Source organism: Cyprinodon tularosa, unplaced genomic scaffold (assembly GCF_016077235.1).
Source record: "Cyprinodon tularosa strain WSP-4 unplaced genomic scaffold, ASM1607723v1 ctg176, whole genome shotgun sequence".
NCBI classification, from domain to species: domain Eukaryota; kingdom Metazoa; phylum Chordata; class Actinopteri; order Cyprinodontiformes; family Cyprinodontidae; genus Cyprinodon; species Cyprinodon tularosa.
In genome coordinates this window covers 112,208-130,567 of record NW_024038582.1, presented here as the reverse complement: position 1 = coordinate 130,567, position 18,360 = coordinate 112,208, and the positions used below count along the sequence as shown (strand labels likewise).

The window sequence follows — 18,360 nt, the reverse complement described above, 5'->3', positions numbered from 1 at the left end:
AAAATCTTTAAATGTCACTCTTTAACCGTGATATATAACAAGATAAAATACCTCAGTGTGTCTGGAGTGGACATCTAGAATGTCTCTCTTAGTGGTTGACCAATGAAAGGTGAGACTAGGTAAAACACTGCCAAATGAGAAAGGTGTCTGACTATTGGTCAACCCCATCACATATACTGGCATCTACAAAAAAAAAGAAGACAGACAATTTAGGTGATTATTCAGAACAATTAACAGGACATGAATAAATACTGTAACTACAATAACAGAAGTTAACTACACCACAAAAACTGTGAAAAGCAACAATAATGAAAACAAAATAATCAGACCTGTGCTCCTGTCTTTATTCTTGTAACTGGTGCTCTGATTCGAATGGCTGTCAAAACAACAACCTCAACTTCTACTTGATCCTGCAAACAAAGAAGAATTAGATAATAAATCAAGGTAAATATAAAAGAGCATATCAGCACCTGAGCACCATGCATTTACCTGTGAGATGACCACAAGCTTTCCAGTCTCAGCATCAACAGCTTGGACTAATCCCGTTACTGTAACATTTCCAACAGAGACCCCCCTTACATGCCCCACAGCATTAACAGAGGCGATTTCCTCATCAGAAATGGAAAACAGGATGTTGGATTGAGGCTGAGGGCCACCCTCAGATGTGATCTGGATAGGGCAATGAAGGAAGAGAGAATGAAAAGTTCATTAGGAGTAATCAGGGCGCATTTAGGTGCACAAGCTAACTTATAAATAAGGGTGCACCAATTCCAGGTTTCTTTGCATTTAGATTGACCTACGATGACGGCGGAAAGAAAGTTGTGGATAAAAGTAAAACAGTGTGCAAGCATTGTGCAACACGTTTTGTTTATGCTAACAGCAACATGTCATGCTAATCCCGAAATCCCACATACTCCGTCAGCAACCCCCGCTGCGCTCCAGACCGGCTGCTCAAAGCAAAGCCTACAGCCCCCACTGTGGCTTCGTCTGCTCCCCTCTGAGTCCCTTGGAGATGTTAGAGAGCATGTAACATGCATCTGGCTGTTGTCAGGTTAGAGAGCATGCGCCAGATGATTAAATTCAAAGCAGCAAAACATACGGAAATGATCCAGGGTTTCTGCGGATCATTTAAAATAATTACAATCCATTATTTTTGGGGGGATTTTTTCATTAATTTCATAAATTTTTATGGGATTTCGGTGTAACAATCAACATGTATCGAATCAAACCGAAAACCATGAATCGAACCGAACCGTGGATTTTGTGAATCGTTCCACCCCTAATATATATATATAAATTTCAGACCTTTACAGAGGTAGGTGAGATTGGTTTAACGTCTACATTTTTACCTATCACTAATTTCCCAAAATTAAGAAAATTGATGCTGATGATCGGCTGGCCGATACATCTGTGCACCCACACTTATTGATTAAATTTTGTTTATGAAACCCTAATTGTGGGAAAATATGGATTTTATTGTTTGCCAATGCTCTTCCTGGGCTTCATTGCTCAGATTGACATAAGTTTATCACTTTTTGTTTTGAAAGTTTTAACAGATGAGCTAGCTCACTGTGTGATACCACTAGCTGCAAATATTTGGTTATATTTTCATTGTTTGTTGCATATATATATATATATATATATATATATATATATATATATTTTTTTTTTTTTTTTTTCTCTTTAAATCAAAGTCATCTCCTAGAGGGGATGACTGGATTTGTCATTTGTTTGTATTGAAACTTAAGATAAAAGAAGAATTTAAGCTATATCACCATTCCTAATACAAGCTTAAGAGATGCAGAACAACCTGTGATGTACAGCAAAGTTCAGGACCTGGAAATAAACTTTTATGGTAAACTTTAATTGGAGAGACTGACTGAGCTGCAGATGTCTCCACTTGACACGTATACCAGGAGCAACTGGTAACTTTAAGGAACAGATAAGTAATGCAGGCAGATAAGTTGACAACAAGATAAAATTGCTTTGCAATATGAACCAGTGGCAGCCGGAACATGGCAGAGTCCTATCACCCCTACCTGCATCATTGCGCCGATTAACAGAGTCATCTTCTTGGGAATCAATTTGAAAGGTGGAAACACCTTTAAGAGGAGGAAAGAGTTACCTTTTTTACAGCATATACTGGAACAGAAATTTGAACCCACTTTTTGAAAATGATACCTCAATTTGCTGTGGTGCAGAGGCAATTCTTCTACCATTTTTATCCACAACAACAGCTGACAGAGAGGTCTGACCGATGGAAAGTCCTTTCACCAGGAACACTGCCGTATCGCTTTCTGTCAGCTCTGCTAAAGGACTGCAGAACGAGTTCAGGAAATGTAGGCATTGCTTACTGGCTCATGTTAAATAACACATGTTTAATCACTTACCTCAGAGAAACTATTACTGAAGCTGCCTTGAGTTTGAGATTCATGGATTTGAAATAGCTGGCTGAGAAGGGCTTCCTGTTGTCATCAAACACTCTGACATAAGCTCTAACAGATTTGCCAATCTCCACCTGTAATCAAGATTAATCTTATTTATAATGAGGAAAATAAATGCGGTTAAAAATGATAGGTCTACAGTTAAGGGACAAAGTGACTTTCCCTTAATAGGGCTGTGGAGGTTGGGCGCTATGGAACCATATTTCATCTCTGCACATCAGTCAGCCATTGCAGGCAATTCATGACACTGATAAAGATATTGAGGTTTAGTTGGGCTGTGAGGCTTAAGTGATAAAAGGGATAAACTGACCTTGTCAACCACTCTCACATTAACCTCCAGGATGTCAGAAACATGAACTGTGGCTTTGGCAGGTGCTGGAAAAGCCAGACAGAGATCATGTACCATTACAGTGACTGTGCCTGGACGAACAGGGGAGACCTGGACACAGAAAAGAGTTTATTTGGAGGAATATTTAAGAACATTTAATAAAACCACTTTTTAATTGCTGAACTGCAGAGAATTCTCATGGACACAGTTTAGATGTTTGTTACCTGAGCCCCGCCTTGGGCCTCTTGGAGAACCACATCCACTAGCCCCTTTACACTGGTGTTCACGAAAAAGTACCCTGAACCTTCTCTCATGATCAGATCCAACTACAAAACAAAATACAATAGAAGAATTAGGAAAATTGCTTCATAATGCAGATGATCTTCACACTATTCAGACAGAGGGATTAAAATGAGTATAATCCCCTTACACAGATCTCTGTCTCATGTGCATTGAGGACAAAATTCCACAGTGCGAATAGTGAGAAATAATCCCATGCAACTTCATTAAACCAGCCCAGAATGATACTGGATGTCTGTCTAAACAATTGATTTAGTACATGATGTTAACATTTAGAGGAAGCTCTTAATAACCATAATTATTACCAAACGAAAATGAAGCATGCATTTTCATCATCATGGTGAAACATTTGGCATTCAGGGTCCAGTTTTTCGAATGCATCTACATCATTACGATGAGAACATCCAAACGTTTAATCCAAAGCTGTAATTTACTTCTTTTTTTTTTTTTTGATTAATCATCGGATAGCCAAAGGTTTCTTAAAATATTTTTGACAGAATAAAACCAGGTGAAACTAAAACTTTTCCCACTTAGGGAGTTCTGAATAGAGCATATTGACAGGCAAGTTTTATTTATATCAAATGCAAAATATTTATATAGTTTGTTTTTGTTTTTTTTTACAATCTTGGTATAATTACTGCTGTAGTGCATTGCTCTGACAGCTAAAGGCAAGTTTTAGAGTCTCAATACTTCAGTTCATGATTAATCGATGATTATTTTGCTAATCAATGAATCACAATTAATTTGATTGTTTCAGCTCTGACTTTTACTCTCAGAAAAAGCACTCCTGAACCAGCTTTGTGTTAAAACCCTAAGCCGGAAACAGAAGATGGCCATTTCAGCTGGATTCTGCTATAGTTTCTTCCCGTTATATGGGAAGATGTTCCTTTCCACTGTCATCCCATGCTTGCTTAGCATTATGAAATGCTGCAACAGTCCAAGCTGGACATTCTTATATACACAACTTTAAAGAGACATTTTTCTAAGTTTTTACCGAAAAATATCTTTAAAATAGCCTTTGCATTTGATATTAAAAGTATTGTTACAGATTCTAGGAATACAGTGTTTGAGTGTTATTACTAAAACAAAAATATACCTACAGTGACTTTGGTAATAAGTCTCAATTGATCTTCTAAACAGCTATAGGCAAATAACTTCATAGTAAACACAGCAGCTACTGTTAAAATTAGCCCAACCTAAAGTTTTAAATCAATGTAATGAGTGCCCCAGATACAGGCCTAACTTTCAAATGAACATGTCATCCAGTCAGAGGTGCAGTCTGTGCTCAATGCAAAAAAATAAACAAATGAATAAAATAAAAACATCTAAATGAAATGCAAGTGAGCAGTAGTGATTCTTTGTCTCTTACCTGAACATCTGGGTGGTTATATATCGTCACCATATCAGGGAAAACCTTCACATCTTCAACCAACAGAAGTTCCAGTGTTGCAGATACAGGCGTCAAAGGTTCATACTGTGCAGGAAAGGAAAGCTGTTTGTTATGGGCGGTTTATTATCGACAAAAATGAAAGGTGGAGGAAAGAATTACATGCGCCACAGGGGAAAAAGGGATAGTATAAGTATGTCATTAAGTATACATATTTTACCAGCTATAGATACTAAGAAAATATTTGTTTACACATTAGTATACAGTAATCGAAGTGCTAAAATACACCTAATTACACTGATTTAGAAGTTGCTCTCGGGTAAACATGCTGATTGCAATCTTATATGACCAGTTTTGCGTAAGAATATGGGTTCTATGATTTTTTTTTTTTATTCAGCAAAATAACTCCAATAAAACATGACAGACACTCAAAACTGACCATTAACTATTCTATAGGTCAGCAAATGAAAGAGATCTTGTGGATCATTAACTGCTGTCCCACCATGTTTTCTGCCTTTAGTTAACTCCTACTCTGAGCAGAGCATCTGCCTTTGGATCAAGTGTGTGGAATTAAGTCTTCTGCACAGACAGGATTGTGTTTGTTACTTGTCGTCACTCTTATTTCTATTCCCAATATTTGAAGATCGACTGACTGGAAAGGAAATTCTGTTTTTCAGAGTGCCGCAAGAGGGTAATATAATTATCAGCCCACTTAAAAGTAGGTCCTGCCATCATTTTAGCTTCAAGCATTCATCATCTAGCTCTGTAGCACTAATACCTGTGCTGCCTATTTTATCTGGTTACATTAAATTGTCTATGTTAGCATGTCAAATGGGTTTTAAGGCATTACTGAAGTATCCTTTTTCCAACGAAACAGCAAATTTCTAATGCACTCAAATCAAACCAAAATGCAAAAATGCAATTAAAAATCCATAAAATCAAATTTCACAGAGAGCATGAACTAGAAAATATACACCAAAGTGGAAATGACTATATTTGCCTTAAACTGAGCACATTTTGCTAAGCTGCAGTGAATCAGAGCCTTTTCTTAACAACAGACCCAGTATTTACAGCCAGGTTAAATCACGCTAAATAGGACATATTGAAGAAAGGGCTCAGCGCTGCTGGATGGACATTAAACATTCAAAAGACAAAGACAGATGTTCATTGTGACCCCAAATATTGTCTGACAGCAAAGCAGCTGTTACCTTGACCTCAAATGTTTTACAGGTTTGAGATCAAGTCATGGTTAATTCAGAATTACACAGATTATAGAAATATCTTAACCAGATTCCTTTTCAACTGCTGTTGCATCTAATTTTGAAGTAGTTTTTTTTACTCACTGGACTGGGAACCTTGGCCGCTGCTAGATGTGGAACCTGGTATCCAAGAGCTGTCACAGTAATGGAAACGATTCCCGTTTGTTGATGGACGAGAACTGTCTGACGTCCTGATCAGAAAAAATACAGAACATACAAAGCTGCTCCTCAAAGTTCTTTTATAATTACCTAGACATGTAGAGGGTTTTTTTTTTTAAGTTGGGACAACCAAACACTGGCTATTAAAAAAAATATATATGTTACCATGAAGTTTCATCTGTTTTTTGCTATCCTCAAAGAGTTGAAGTTCCATAGGCATAGTGGGCTCAATACTAGCCAGAGAGCCCTTTGAGGATTCCCAAAAGATGCTTAAAAAGCTGAAGTTGTCAAATTTCCTTCCTTGTTGATCAAAAGCTGCCAAGTCTAACACAGGGTTACGATAATTGGAAACCGGTACCTAAGAAAGAAGCACAAAAAAATTGAGAAGATCAGAACAGGACTTACAAATTTAGACTGGAAAATGTTTGAATGTTAACCTAGCAAAACTGTAATCTACTGTATTTAAATTCATATGCTTTTATTACAACAGTCTCTTTCTGCAACCAGAATTTATAAGATCAACTTATACATCATCTAAAAAAAAGTTCCCAAATACAAAATTAGCATTGCCATTTAAATGGCAATTATTTTTCTCAATAGGTGTCCAGACTTATGAAAAATCATCACATCTGCCGCCGTTGGTCAAAATATGAGTCTTTGCCAATTGGCTATTATAAACACTCAAAAAAAAAAAAAAAATATATCCAGAAGACTAATAATAGCCATTTAAATTTTGTTTACTTTCTTTGGGCTCTAGTAGCCTTGATCTTGAAATTCAGAAAACAGGAACAGGAGAACAGAAAACAGTGGATGATATACAGCAAAGAACTTCTGGTCAGGATTTGATTCTGGGACATTTTCGTTGAGGACTGAGGCCTCTGAACACGGATGGTAAACTGATGTCTGAAGAAAATATCTTTAAAATTTACAAATATATACATTTTTTATAAATGTTTTACCCTCTGATTAGCTGTGTGAGAGGGCTGTTTGAGCACATCATTTGTTGCTCTTTATTAGTTCTAAGTTGATTGACCTCATCCCAAACTTCTCCAAACAAACATCACCCTTGCCATAATATTACCTCATAAATATTTATTTTTGTCAAAAAAAAAAAAACTAGCTAAGAAACCCTGCATAATTAACTAGAACCAAAATAAAAATGATGCCATTACCTTATTCTAGTGATTAAAAGCTAGCATACAAACCCTTTGTAAAAAAAAAAAATCACGCACCACTTGTTTATTCTGCTGCAGCAGAGGGCAGGTCAGGTCCAGCTGTGGACTGGTATAAACTGGGACCAGAGTGAGCCGTGATGGAGGTGCACAAACAAACTTAACCACTGCTGGCTCCAAGGCTGGAAATGGATTAGTAACAGTGGGCTTGTTTCCCACTGTAACCTCAAGAACCTGAAGAGTAAGACAGTAACAGCTGAAATTAAAAAACATCGTCCGACTAAAAAGAAAATTGGGGACTGGGAAAAAATGTTTTTCATCACCCTTACCTGCTCTCCCAGCACCCTACAGGTTGCTCTAAGCCAGTGGTGATTATAGTTGTGAGATGAAGGACTAATAAGACTAAGGCTCACACTGGTCTCATCCTCAGCTCTTGAAGAGCAGAAAAACTTTGAGGGTTCTAAAACCCAAGGACGTGGTCCTCCCTCAAACAGCATGTCTTTGGAGGAGCCCAGTGTGACTACAGCCACAGACACTGGATCAACTGCCTGAAAATGACAAGATTGCATTCACAAGCTCAGAAATCTGAAGCAAGAAATGTCTGCCAGTTTAAAGGGGTGGGCAAATGAACTTTAAAGATCACCAAGATAATATAATAAAAAGATTTTTATATTTTCAAATAACATAACCTACATAAAAAAGGGTACGATGTGCACTGAAAATCATTTAATTGTTAAAAGGAACATCAATGTTAAATCTAAAACTTGGCACAGCTTGCCATATAAAAAAATAGGTCAAACTTAGCTGCCTGGATAAAAACAAATGAAGCAACACTGCAAAAATATCTGAAATATTTAAAAAAAAAAAAAAAGCCATTCCCTGATAAACAAAAACACAGGGCCCCAAAGTGATGCAATCATGATACTACTTATAGCTAGAATTATGTGCACCTGAAAGCCAGAGATTATATTTAAATCTGCATATAAAGACTGAGGACATTTTTATGAAGCCATTTATTATTCCCACTTCCTCATAGAAAACTCACAGCATTGGATTATCAAATTTCACTAACAGCTTGCTTGACTCAATTCTAGACTTGACTAAACAAAATCATAAATGGTGAAGAATAATAAAAACACCAGAGGAAATTCAGAAGCAGAGCGGAGCCGATTATGGAGCTAATCATTTTATCTCTGCCTTGACACAAAAGAAGATTTTTCATTTGTTTCTGAAGAAGACAGGTGGCAATAAAGTGAGTTGCTACATAAAGACAAACAAACTTCGCTGTAATGTTATTTATGCCGCTTTTATCTGAACTAAATGGAATACAAATACACAACATTAACCTTTGCTGTTTTTTATTCTACCTAAAACAATTTGTTAAGCTATCTCTGAGCCTCAGGAAACCTGCAATATGTACAGACTGGTTAAAACATCATGGTCAGAGCTCATAATTAACAAATTCCTAGAAGGATAAGATTTAAAGACTCACTCTGAGAGGAAGGTAGGCAGCAACAGTGATCTTGGCACTGAGATGCACGTTGCCATGAGTGTAGCTGACAGTAAGCACTGTGTAGCCAGGAGTCAGGGCCTTGGCTCGCACTCCGCTGCAGTGCTTCTGGCCAGGAGCCAGCCTCTCTGAGGAAGAACCAAACAAAGTGGGACAAGCAAAAGGGTTAGACAAAATTTAAATTGACAACTTTAAAATGGGACAAAATAAAAATACTACTGCTTTGATGCAGTATTATTTTCAGAGAGAACAGCAGATCACTTTGCTGCTGTCAGTTTATAGGAATGTTGTTTTACAACCTTCTAATAGCTGCTGTACTTCCTTGATCATCTTTACAAACAATAAACAACCGTTGGTACTTTCCATGCAGATCTGAGTCTGACCCAGCCAAAACACCAGGACTCACCATCTAACAGTTCAAATACTCCATGGTTCTCCTCCTCTACCAGCAGGTCAAAGTGGGAGCAGTCACTCAACATAACCCGCTGCATCTCCAACTCCTCCAGCAGCCCAAAGATCCTGAGGGGTAGATCCAGAACCTGGCCCAACCGGGCTTCTACTGGACATGGAGCAAAATCCATGGCAACAGGCTCAACAACATATACCTAATGAGGAAAGATTAAAAATAATGAAGGAATATGCTTTACAATGATGCCATACTTTAAATGGTTAAGTAAGAAATGTATTCACGCCCCGTACTATTTTTTGTGAAGTGTCAATGGAAAACAGTATTTCGTTGTGCGTTAATGCACCTGATAAGCACAAATACAAATGCCATGAGTGTGGTACGGATTGGTAGTCAGCCCGATCAACACATGTAGAACTAGAGGGGTCTGTCTATCAGTTCACCATTTCTATAAACTGATTATTTTCTTCCAGTTTTTCCTTGCAAAAAATCTTAAGCTCAGTAAGCTTCAGAAGAAAAAAAGCATCTGAACGGTAACTGCCTTTTACTGAGACATTTTACGAGTTTTAAACAATTTTATTGTAGCTGTGGCTATGCTATAGCCTGGGTGCCATTCCGAACTTAGTCCCGCCCACAAGGTTTGAGGTCGGGAAGTTCAGTCTGGCTCTGCTCCATAGTAGCGCGAGTATGATCGCCCACTCTCTGGCGATCCAAACAAATTGTCAGGGCGGGCTTTATACGATGATGGACAGATGATCAACAGTAACGTAATCAACCACGTGACCAAAGCGCCCTTGGGTGACAACAACAATGGCTGCCGCCGGGGAGTTGAGGTGAGTAGATTCTGCTATTAGGTCTGTTCTAGAAGATATCGACAGCAAATTAATTTTAAAAGAGGAACAGAGAAACATGATCAAGACTCATCTTCTTATTCTAGGCGTGCAACTGCACGCTTTGATTTTTGTTGACAACAACTATGCATCGCTTAACATACGTCACGCACTCCGTTGCTCTTATTGGTTGTAGGTCTATCCAATTGAGTGCAGAGGCTTTTTTTTTTCTCCTGGTTCATTCGAAACACGCCCCATAATCACAGCTCTATGGAGCAGTATCAGACTCATATTCTGACTAGAATTGAGTAGGACTACATCAGGCTAGCTATGCTAGGATTGTTGCCCAGATGAAAGGTGAACTTCTGCCTCAGGCTTAGATCTCTAAAACGTTTTTATTTTACATTATGTTTTTAGCTCCATCTATCTTCCTTTTCTAAAACACCTGCTAGGCTAGGGCTGGAAGATATGGTGAAAACCTATACATTTTTCTTAATTGTGGTCAATACTATATAATTCTGACTTCTTTTTGAACTAATTTAACATTTTTGGAATGATTGATAATGAAATTCTCAACAGTTTCTTTATCATTGCGTCCTTTATTATTTTTTTATGATTTGACTGTCATGTTTAAAAAGACAAACCAAAGGCTGAAAGACCATGTTCACAAATCAATTTAATAAATCAGCAAAACAATAACTTGCACTGAAAAATATAATAAAGGTCCAAAATTCATAAAAAAAAAAATCAACTTTTAATAAAACTGTAGGCAGTACTTTACAATAAGTTTTTTTTCATAAAAGCTTGATTTACTTTGTACTTCTTATTTTTGGTAAAAACAAAATAGATCCAAGCCCTTTTTTGTGCTCTCCTGTTTAATTTTCAGGCTGCGCTCAGCTTTTCTACTGTAACTTTAAGCTAAGTGACAAGCTGCTGCTTAACGAGCAACAGTCTTTCTACAGAGCTACGCAACAATCTTTTTAATTCATCAGATGCTAAAATCTGAGAGGTTTGGAAGGCTTTTGCTGGGTACAAGACATTTGGTCACTGTATCATGGGTTCATATTTTTAGCTAAAACTTACTGTACAGATTAGCAGCAAAGCGATGTGTTATAATGTCATTAAACGGATAATGAATAAAAATGTATTGTGCAATACATTGATATTGAATTAAATGCCCAGCCCTAATTTAGGCTAAGCAATAAAAGAAAACTACTATCTGATTGTTTAATAAAATGTAATTCAAACCCATACAAGGTTCAACATGTGTGTGAAAATAATTTAAAAAGGAGTGTTATCATCTTCCAACCTTCATTTGTCCATAGTGCAGCGGGTTACGCAGATCGTGGGCATAAATGAGTGTGACACCAATGTCACTGACTGTGGTCATCAGTCCTTTCACAGTCACTGTAGCTACAGCCGGATTTGATGAAGTCCAGCTGAAATTCCCACTTCCACCTGTCGCCTGCAGTGAGAAACAGAACAACTCATCACATCCAAACACTTCATTTTACTAATTCGATCTCACTCTCAGACGAGGTGCTCCAGATCTTGTTTTGAAGTTGAAATTACTGGGCTTAATATGCTGCTGTTTATTGCATTCAAGGCCCTTTGGCAGGATTTCTGAAAAGAAATAATCACCTTTATTGTGTACTGATATGCTCCAACTTTCGGTTGCCACGGAAACGTGAGAATACTGGGAGTGAGGACTATGGGGTTATAAATTTCCACATCCTGTTCATTGTGAACTGGATTGCTGAGCGCATGGACCCTTCCATACTGAAAGAAAACAGGGGACACAGGAAATGACATCATGAAGTGGCGGAAATGTAAACAGGATTAAAACTAAGATAATGTTGAGGTAATAAGAACTCACTTCATCAACAACAGCTTTTAGGTTGGCACCAATCAGAGTAAGGCCATCTCTTAGGGCTCTGACATGATGATATGATCCATTTACTGAAGAATCCAGAACTTCAAAATACTCCTCAGGGAAAACCGTGGTTATTCGGATATTCTGTCACATTGGAAGAAATAGTCAAACTTATGAAAACTAACTTGTTTTTGTCCAAACACAAAAAGTCTTGGAATAAAGATGATTTTCACTTACATCAGAGAGGAAAATTTTGTTCCCAGATTTATCAAACACTTCAATAAAAATGTCATATTCTCTGCCCGTTTCAAGAACCCAGCTTTCCCCTGGATAAATCTTAAAACCTAAACACATAGGGGAAAAAAAAAGAAAGGTCAACTGAATCTTTCAAAAGAGGAAATTAAAATAGTGTATAAAGAGGAAAACAGACCGAGGTAGCCTGGCTCAACAACATAGAGCGTGCTGTTGGGTAGGCGGGACACTCCTTGCATCCGAAGACCTTTAATCAAAGCCATTAAGGAAAAGTTATCCAAGCAGAGATGAATGAAAGTGACAGCTCTGAAAGACATAATAATAAATAATGCACTGGTAGAAAACTAGAGGTGCATTGATCTCGCCATTCCAAGTCTATGCCGACTTTCCTCACACTCCAGTCTCTTGCGATTGATTGTTGCATCTTGATAAAAAAAAGCAGCTCATTATGCAACAATTTTAGCTGCAGGCTCATTTCACTTGAAGGATACTCTTGTGATCCAGCACTACATTGATGTTTCCCAGCTGAACTCCTGTAACTTTGGATGTACTTTGATCAAGAGAGGCCACACTGATATCTGGGTTTCCATTGGGACCAACCACACTGTTCTGAAGGTGCAGCTCATACTGATCACAAGGCATAGAAAGCTCTGGACAAATGAACAAAAACACAGATCAGTTTGTAGAGCTTTGGTTCTTCCTACATAAAAATTATTATGTTAAGCAGACAAAAAAAAACACTTATCTGTGAAATTACATCACTATTTCACTTTCATTTTATCTTTTCAGCTTAAATAAGGTTTTAACTGTTCAGCAGCTGAAAGATAAAACCATAGTGTAAAGATTCACACCTGTGATTTTGCCTTGTCTTATCTTTAGGACTCTGTATTTGATGGAGGTTCCTGCCAGCAAGTAGACATCATGTGCAGGGCTCAGCAGGATGTTCTCTAAAATCAGCAGTCTCACTTCAGCAGCACCCACATCCTGTGGCATGGATACCATGGTTACAAAACAACAAAGCTTTGGCTTCCCGCCTTTTAATAAAATGAAGCGGTTACAGGTTTCATAAGTGTGCCAAAAAGAGAAATCAAATGAGAATCAAATTACACGCAACAATCCGTTGGGTACATTTTGTAGTGGATGCAATCGTTTCTGCTGCAGCTCTGAAATTATGTTACATTTTGCTAATTTTCAAAGTTCATCTTACTCCATTAGACAGAGGGACCAATTGCAACAAAACTAAGATATTAAACGACACCTAATCAGGCTTTTCCTGTCCAATACTGATATTCACCTGTCAATTGAGATATTTTTTCATTATTTTCTATCAATAAAAACAAGCACATTCCACAGCCTCCCTTGTAGGATATATATATTGTTTCATTACCAGCAGAAAATACAAATTATTATCCCCATTAGGCCTGTCACAATAGCAAATATGGCTAGCTGAAAAACTGTACGAGAAATTATTGTAATAAATGAGGATTTTGTAATTAGGGTTAAGTCCAATGTGCTCCCATACTGCAGCTATCGCCTTTCAAACCAATTCCATCAGTTCCTGCAAATCTCAACAAGCAATTTTCTGGCTTGTTACTCCTCAGTCATGAGACTCTTATGCTACACTCACTACGCTAAAGAAACAATGAGGGGAGGGGTGAGTGGAGATCAATGCACCGGAGTGAAACCTTTGGTCACCCGGACTGTTTAGTACAAAGAGAGAAAGAAAACAGGAAAACAAACAAGCATCAAAGTGTGAATTTATGAGTTAATTCCAATTGATTGTGTGAGTTTTATCATGCAATTAACTGATTTATTGTTTATAGGTTTTTTTTATTGTAACAGACCACATCCCCGTGTTTAGCATAGGTCCCTGACCTCAAACAAACTTTAACCAAACTTAAAATAAGAGCATCACAGCACACGGTGTTGGTTAGATTATATATAATAAAACTTTAGGGGATTTGATGCACAGCAGAGAAAATGCAACAAACGAACTTTAGCAATTGACTTGCAGATATTTAGTTAATACCCGATAAAACAATTTAGCTGCACTAATATGAATAAGCCAATTACCTTATACAGAGACTCTTGTATTTTTGCCTTTAGTTTAGCGTGTCCTGTTTTCAGTCCTGACACTAGAATGATGTCTCCTTGCTTCCCCACACGCTCCATTTCAGATATGTATAAAGGAGGAGTGTATGTGGACTCTGAGAATTTTAGCACCCTAAAGATAATACAAAGAAAAAACAACAGTAAGAAAAACAGTAAGAAACACTTTTAAATTTGATTTTATAAATAGGACATTTTCAGAATAGTTAAAATTATATGTGCAAAGCAGGATCAATTCATAATTTGCTTATTGGGAAATCTGGTGGTTTATATCACAAATTTCTACAGGGGATGAGTGGAAAATTAATGACAGAGGGATTACCGTAATGAATTGTAGGAATCTGTAAATCCATTCACATCTACATCTTTCACTAAAGTCCAGTCAAACACCAGACCTGCAAGGGTAGAGAAGGTGTTCCCTGCAAAAGGAAAAAAAGTTTGTATTGAAACCTTTGCTTTTACTCAAAAAATGTACATGTACATGAACAAGAATTGATGAGGAACTGAGATAATTTCTTGAAAGTTTTGAAAGATTCAATACTGTCCGAGAGGTCCCTACATTTCAGTTTATAATTAAGCAAAAATTGTTTGTCTGAAGGCTGCTGGCAGCCAGATTAGTTAAAACAAAACCAGGAGGGATTTCATTAAACAGTGCATTGCAATCTTTTGCAATCTACTCTGTTTAAAGGGTCTGAAATGGAGTCTTACGCCAAAGCAAACAGAGCACCACACCCTAGAGCCATCATCAGAAAGTATCAGGCTGCAGCTACAGCTCATTAAACTAAGTGTGGCTGTCCTAAATGGAACAAGTCACACAGAACAAACAGCTACCTCACTGTAGGAAGAAAGAGCTGCCTGCAGCCAGCTCACTCTGAAGAGGTCTCAAAGCAACAAATAAACAGCATCACGTTAAATCCCTCTTACCGGAGAGCTGGGTTAATATAAAACATTTTTTTTAGATTACACATTCTCCAAATGAGGTGTTTACTTATTTAAACCCCCATTAGCCTTTCATTAGAAGGTGGATATCCTGCAATAAATCAGCTTATCACCTTCAGAATCCAGTGCATGAATTTTGAGCGCCAGTGGAGAGTCTTCAAGATGCAGTTCTCTGGTCGTGGAGACTATCTGGATCTCACTGATTATGTCAACGATGGCGTCACAGCGTAGTACCTGTCCAGTAACTACAAGTAGATAGGTGATAAAAAGAGGCATAATAAATGAACTATACTTTATGATAAATATATGCAAATGAGCAGTGGGAAGTTATTCGCTTTAGAGATTGCTTTAATCCTCAGTAGAACACTGTACACTTATCACAGTATTCAAATGTTGTGGCCATGCTGGTCGCTTACGGGTGTTTCACGGGACAAATGAAATAAGCAAATGTGATAAAGCTGGGTAATTTCAGCCTACATTCTGAGTCAGATATTGTGATTTGGGTTGATTTTTATGTGGATATTAAGAGGTTAAGAGAAAACTTTGAACTGCAAAACAAATTCAGGAGACGAGAAGTTAAACAGTCTGCACCAAGGTAAGACCCCCCCCCAAAAAAAAAAATAAATACACTAACAAATATCAAAGAACAACACTTGGCATGGTCTATACTTTTCAACAGAATTGACTGTAAAAGGGAACTCTACACAGCTGCCATTGTCATATTCAGAAGCAAAAAGTGTTGTTTTATTTACCAACATCTTCAGCTAAAATGATGCTGGTCAGTCTGGAGGGCTGGGTGGACAGAGCCTGCAGAACAGCCTTCCGAGAGCAGCCTCTACCTGCATCTTCTTCCACAGGTTGGATGCTTGCTACCTCAGGTCTGGTGGATGACCTGGATAAAAGAAAAACGGTTATGACCGGGCCATTACAGTATAAGGCACTGTTATAGAATTTCTATCTGTTGGCATTCTATAGCAATTAATGGTGGAAAAATAAAAAAATTATTTCTTAGGGTGCCCCAACATTGTTGGTATGTCATCCATACAGTGCATATGGTACCTAGATCTCCTTCACAATGTTAATGACCCTCCAATTACTCTGTTTTCTTTAGCATCTCAGTCAGTATAATCTACATCAGATAGGGCATAAGAGAAACACGTCCATCCAACCAGCTTAAAGCAATTCATTTTTTTAACATCAGCTGAAAATATGACCGACCTATTCAATACTTTATAACTTTTGTTATATTAGTTTTCCAGAGGAGGCGGGACTGAATGGACTGATCAGCTTCTAGCCTGTTAAATTAATTGAATTACAGATGCACGTATAATCCAGTCAGTTCTGGTCAGTGATTGGTCTTTCATACAACCAAAACATAATCTTTTGAATACTACAAACAAATTAACCAACTTCATTCAGGACAATGAACTCTTTGTGAGCCGCATAAAAAAGATATATATAAAATCCGCCAAAGATTAGGGAAATACAATTCATAAATGGGGATAAACTTGTAACGCTTTTATTTTGTGATCGATTCAAAACAATTGCTTCTCTAACTCATACAAAAGAACCTTTCCTCCACTACAACAATCTAAATTGATAAAAAAATATAAAATTTGACTTCAGGATATTTGCACTTTTCATTGTGTAAAATATAATACTCTCAGAAACCTTTAAAGAACCTCATGATGCAAATTTCAGACTTGGATGAATCACACTAAAGCAATTTGTTATTAAAGTTATTTTTAAAAACCTAATGTGTTACGGAAAACTATCAAATCCAATCAAAGCTACGGGGCATGACAGTTAAAGGGATGTTTGGCCTGCAGTTAAATCACTGTGCAGGTCAAAAAACAGTGTCAGGAAATAAGTCGAAAAACTATTGAGTAAAATAAATAAGAATACCAAAATAAATGCTTATGATTTAAATTTGCTGCCTAATGAATTCAAAGTTGGATTGGATACAAACATTTAATCATCCACTAATGCAAAAAAGGGTCTTCAACGTTTTCCAGGCCAAGGACCCCCAAACTGATGGCGAGATGGAGCGGGGACCCAGTAATGATATATACTGTATGAAATTGTGTTATATCATACTGGTCCTATAGTCACCCTATTACATATGGAGATATGTAACGAATGTAATTTTACCCTGGGATTATTTAAGTATTTCTGATTCTGACTCCTTGTTGATGGGACAGGTGTTGTGAATGAAACGGTGCCCAGCTTGAAAGAGCTCCTGTGTGTCTCTGAATGTGAGCATTGATGACTGAAAGACATCTTCTGCCTCCATTTATCTGTTTACTACAGTATGTTGAATTCATGTTAATGTGTATTTAAAGCAGCCTATCCAATCCAATGTGTATTTAAAGACATTTCAATTAGTGGAAAAAATTGCTGGGGGGAATCCATCCATCCATCCATTTTCTAGCACGCTTGTCCCAATTGGGGTCGCGAGGGGTGCTGGTGCCTACCTCCAGCAGTCAATGGGCCAGAGGCGGGGTACACCCTGGACAGGTCGCCAGTCTGTCGCAGGGCAACACAGAGACAAACAGGACAACCATTCACACACACACACACACACACACACACTCACACCTAAGGGGGACTGTAGAGAAACAATTAATCTAATTAATCTGGGAGGAAGCCGGAGTACCCAGAGAGAACCCACGCAGAGAGAAGATGCAAACTCCATACAGAAAGACCCTGGACCGGGAATCGAACGAACCTAGAACCTTTTTGCTGCAAGGCAGCAGTGCTTCCCACTGCACCACATAAAAAAAAAAAAAAAAGAAATCAACCAAAACTTTCACAACCCCCATGCAGTACCTCGGTGGACCCCCTGTTGAAGACCTCCACACTAATGCATTTACTTATCTTAATTCATATGCATTTTATTTCATTGAAAGTATACAAAACAATGTTTTCGAACACGCACAGATGTACATTTTTATTAGACAAATGATTTACTTGCTGGGGTAAAAACTAGGAATGATAAAGTTGGAGCAAAATAGAAGGGAGTAAAATTTCCAGATTTACTGACTGTAATTTAGGACCTGTGGAGTCAAATTATTGATATAATTTTGACTTTTGAATTACATGTCTTATGATTTCATTTAAAAGCTGGGGGAAAAAATGTAAAATGTCATCAGCCATGTGCATCTCCATTCATAGTGTCACTAACAGTGACTCTAACATGCATTGATATTGCTTTTAAGCAAGAGACAATAACCACTCAGAATTTGCAACTCATATTTTTTACTCAATAAATCTGAGACAAAGACACCAAAGACTGGGGGGGAACATATATTTTCTAAAATACTACTACACTGTACATGACCATGTGGGTTCACTTGGTCCAGGGTAATAAGACACCTCCATGTACCACGAAG

At 37.7% G+C, this 18,360-nt stretch overlaps 1 protein-coding gene across 1 annotated transcript in view; it reads right to left on the bottom strand.

Moving 5' to 3' along the window:
* Nucleotides 1-18,360, bottom strand: part of nup210 (nucleoporin 210) — a 43,934-nt gene that overhangs the window by 24,930 nt on the left and 644 nt on the right. The window contains exons 2-27 of the mRNA XM_038281817.1: nt 15,721-15,860; nt 15,082-15,213; nt 14,352-14,448; nt 13,994-14,144; nt 12,772-12,904; nt 12,412-12,570; nt 12,099-12,167; nt 11,906-12,012; nt 11,672-11,812; nt 11,437-11,574; nt 11,105-11,260; nt 8,966-9,164; nt 8,542-8,687; nt 7,379-7,597; nt 7,110-7,283; nt 6,043-6,235; nt 5,803-5,909; nt 4,442-4,546; nt 2,997-3,098; nt 2,755-2,883; nt 2,391-2,518; nt 2,182-2,317; nt 2,040-2,102; nt 490-669; nt 330-410; nt 52-183 (exon numbers count right to left, since the gene is read on the bottom strand). Coding sequence (XP_038137745.1) covers nt 52-183; nt 330-410; nt 490-669; nt 2,040-2,102; nt 2,182-2,317; nt 2,391-2,518; nt 2,755-2,883; nt 2,997-3,098; nt 4,442-4,546; nt 5,803-5,909; nt 6,043-6,235; nt 7,110-7,283; nt 7,379-7,597; nt 8,542-8,687; nt 8,966-9,164; nt 11,105-11,260; nt 11,437-11,574; nt 11,672-11,812; nt 11,906-12,012; nt 12,099-12,167; nt 12,412-12,570; nt 12,772-12,904; nt 13,994-14,144; nt 14,352-14,448; nt 15,082-15,213; nt 15,721-15,860 — 3,517 coding nt within the window. The remainder of the gene's footprint in view (nt 1-51; nt 184-329; nt 411-489; nt 670-2,039; nt 2,103-2,181; nt 2,318-2,390; nt 2,519-2,754; nt 2,884-2,996; nt 3,099-4,441; nt 4,547-5,802; nt 5,910-6,042; nt 6,236-7,109; nt 7,284-7,378; nt 7,598-8,541; nt 8,688-8,965; nt 9,165-11,104; nt 11,261-11,436; nt 11,575-11,671; nt 11,813-11,905; nt 12,013-12,098; nt 12,168-12,411; nt 12,571-12,771; nt 12,905-13,993; nt 14,145-14,351; nt 14,449-15,081; nt 15,214-15,720; nt 15,861-18,360) is intronic.